The sequence below is a fragment of the Aegilops tauschii genome, chromosome 3 (genome assembly GCF_002575655.3).
Source record: "Aegilops tauschii subsp. strangulata cultivar AL8/78 chromosome 3, Aet v6.0, whole genome shotgun sequence".
In the NCBI taxonomy this organism is placed as follows: domain Eukaryota; kingdom Viridiplantae; phylum Streptophyta; class Magnoliopsida; order Poales; family Poaceae; genus Aegilops; species Aegilops tauschii.
Window position 1 is genome coordinate 207,375,743 of NC_053037.3, and position 3,027 is coordinate 207,378,769.

Sequence of the window (3,027 nt, forward strand, 5' to 3'; positions counted from 1 at the left end):
TGCCTCTACCCATTCACATATGCTGTTTGGCCAAAAACATGACATGCAAACATACTGCTAAAGCTTGTTTGTAAGCTTTTGAGATTAATAGAAACATGTTACCATTTGATTTCGACCACAAGAAACTCTTATTTGGCATTCTGACCTGTTGATACTTGCAAGAAGAGCTTCAGTCTTCGAAACCGCTGCGCGAAACTCATTATCCGGAATGGCCCCACGGTGTTGATGTCTAGTGCTACATCATACCTGCAAGTTGCAATACTTTTATTGCTATGGAATGTGAACTTACACATTTAGTAATGGAAGCAATCCTTGGTGCAAGACTAGTATAGCTTCACGAACCTCTCATCAAAAGTGGTATTTGCTGCAGAGTTTACGATAACATCCACTTCTTCCGCGATCTCTTTGGCTAACTCAGGAGCAATGCCAATGTAGGCTTCCCTGAAATTACCAACGACTGGAACCTGCTTGCTTAATACAAAGCTGTGGTAGTTTTTCCCATGGATTTCCTGTAAATATCTGAACAACTCAGTATCTTCTACCTGTATTGCAGACGGAAAATATGGTCATTTGCATGAAGAACAGAAAGTAGTCCGAAGTAATCATCATACCTCGTTCTTCAATCTTTTCATGGCTGCTTCATTGTCCTTGGCCTTGATCAACACGTATATTTTACAAACATCAGGATTTGTCCTTAAAATGGGATCGATAAGAACTGATGATCAGAATCATACAAAGTAGAATGGAAGAACAAAGGAAGGAAGTCAGGTAGCTTAGAGCAAGACAAAGGCAGAATGGAAGAACAGCCTAAAAGTGGGGGGCCAGACAGAAACTGTCTCACTCAAACTGGCATTTGAAAATGCTACCCGCCCTTCCCCTATTTCTACATTTCATTCTTCTATTCCTTCTGCTTGCTTTTCTAGTTAAGCTGCTCATAAACTAGATCCATAAAACTCACTCAGCTACTGTCTTCTTTCTATAATTGGTCTCTAAGTCCAAGTAATCGAAAAAGTATAATCCTCTTCCCAGCTCTGCCACCTCCTTTCTACCGAGTATGCTCTACTTGAAAGATGATATTTATCAATAAATAAGTGCATTACTATATTCACAGCTACAAACTAAGCCTAATTTCCAATATGTCATATGTATCACTTTGATGTTGTGGGATCACTGGCTTCTTGCTCAACGGATTTCGCTTCTGCACTTGACTTGAGAAGGGCGAAGCCTTCATGACCGGTACCGGTATCTGTTCAAGAAGTCAGTACTTATGCGGCACTGAACAAAGGGTGAGATCGATGAAATGCAATACATGTTTGAATATTTCCTATCTTCTTCCAGCCATCAAACTTGTTCAATTCGTTTTCTTGAGATCTGTGGAATAGTGATATCATACTTGAATCCACATTCCCAGTATTTGAGGCAGAAGTAGAATCTTAGTCCTTTCAAATTTCTAAGTTGGGAATTTGATATCGACTAAATCAAGAAACTCGATTTCACTATGATATGACCACTGAACCCTTTGATGCAACATTTCTTGTTTCCAGAAGATCTCGGATGGTTTCTGAAGCTTCCATGATCTTGTAAAAGAAAGAAACCCTTTCTATAAGTCATGAAGACGTGGACCAAAAGACTAAGAAACTGCACAATCTATTGATTGACTGAAAAACTCAAGCTGAGTAACTTGCTTGAATGATCGCTCCGGCTCTGGGCCGTCTGATCTTCGGGATGCAGAATAGGGGATCGCTTGCCAACCGTTAGTTAGGACCAGTGAAAACCCACGCTTGGTGAAGGCGAAGTTCAGTTTGGAGATCTAACAATTCCTTATGTCGTGTATCCTCGATTGATGCAGCCTCAGATGGTTCAATTGTAGATTTGAGTATTGAGCGAAAGGTTACACCACCTATAGGTTCTGTATTACAGGCCAATCCTACTCCACTAGTACCAATAGGCGGCATAGGGGAAAAAGCAGAACACCTAGGAATAGGAATCAACAACACAAAAACTTTCTGAGAAATTACCCAGCAAGAAAACGTATGCGCGTGGGCGCAACGGATTTCGCTCCCGTGCGCTCATCCCTTGCTTGTTCTTTCGGACTAGCACTCTTTCCCTCTCTTTGAAGTAGATTTCTCAGCTCCATGAGTCAAACGAAATAAGGCGAAAGGCCCACTACTTCTTCATTCATGGCTTATTGATTTGATTGATCCCCCTTTCGTATTCATTCGACCTGAGGTGAGGTTGGAACAAGAGTTTTCATAAAAAGAATGGTTCTTTTATGCAATTATGAACGGGCAGGCCTCTTGTGGATTCCTCCAACTCTATGAATGAAGGGGGGAGTATGAGGAAGGCCGATTTTCTTTCTATATGAAGATGAAAAAAGGATCCGGGTCAAACATTTCTTACTTTTGTTGAGTATGACTGAATGAGGAAGAGCTCCTTATGTGGTATCACTTTACCACCATCTGAAATGCGCGAAACTCCGATTGGTGGAAGCCAGTCCATGAAGATTCTCCCTTCTCTTACGTGAAATTCCCCTCTTTCGGTAAGCATCCAGTATCTCAGCAAATGAACATTTCTCTAAGCTTATCCTGTAGCTTATACGTCGTTTGAAAGCTGCTCCAAGGATCCAACGAATAGCTAAGGTTTGTTGACGATCCCTGGCTACAATCCCAGGAACATCATAAATAGTACCTGCGACTCCTACTTTGACCACTTCGCATATTGGCTTTATATTATCTACGTCGTCAACCATAAGTTTTATTACATCGCGTTCAGTTCGAGCTAGGTGGTGAAAAGTTTTATAAACAATAGCACGAACTCTCGTTCTTTTACCATCGATCATGCGAAAGTTTACCAATTTCTTGATCAATTCTTTTTGCTCACCATCAAAGTCCCCCATATAGCTGTGAATTTCCGAGCAATTGGAAGCCGCTTTCGATGACGAGGCCGATAAATTGATATTACGCGATCGTTACTGTCCATCTTTTTCAGCTCTGCTCCCGAAAAGAGAAAGGAAAGGAGACTGATCTT

The 3,027-nt window shown here is 41.3% G+C and overlaps 1 protein-coding gene across 1 annotated transcript; it reads right to left on the reverse strand.

Annotated features, from left to right (window-relative positions):
* Nucleotides 1–128: 128 nt before the first annotated feature.
* LOC141042847 (fatty acyl-CoA reductase 2, chloroplastic-like) lies at nucleotides 129–632 on the reverse strand. The gene is made up of 3 exons (XM_073511744.1): nucleotides 612–632; nucleotides 343–542; nucleotides 129–246 (listed from the first exon to the last, which is right to left on the reverse strand). The coding sequence occupies exons 1-3, from the start codon at nucleotides 630–632 to the stop codon at nucleotides 129–131; spliced, it is 339 nt and encodes a 112-aa protein (XP_073367845.1).
* Nucleotides 633–3,027: the final 2,395 nt, after the last annotated feature.

Excerpts from the sequence above, each read along its gene's own strand:
- LOC141042847 (XM_073511744.1), bottom strand. The coding sequence starts at position 632 with ATGAAAAGATTGAAGAACGAG. Across the intron at positions 543-611 it reads TGAAAAGATTGAAGAACGAG|GTAGAAGATACTGAGTTGTT; the intron begins GTATGATGATTA and ends TCTGCAATACAG. Across the intron at positions 247-342 it reads AATACCACTTTTGATGAGAG|GTATGATGTAGCACTAGACA; the intron begins GTTCGTGAAGCT and ends TGCAACTTGCAG.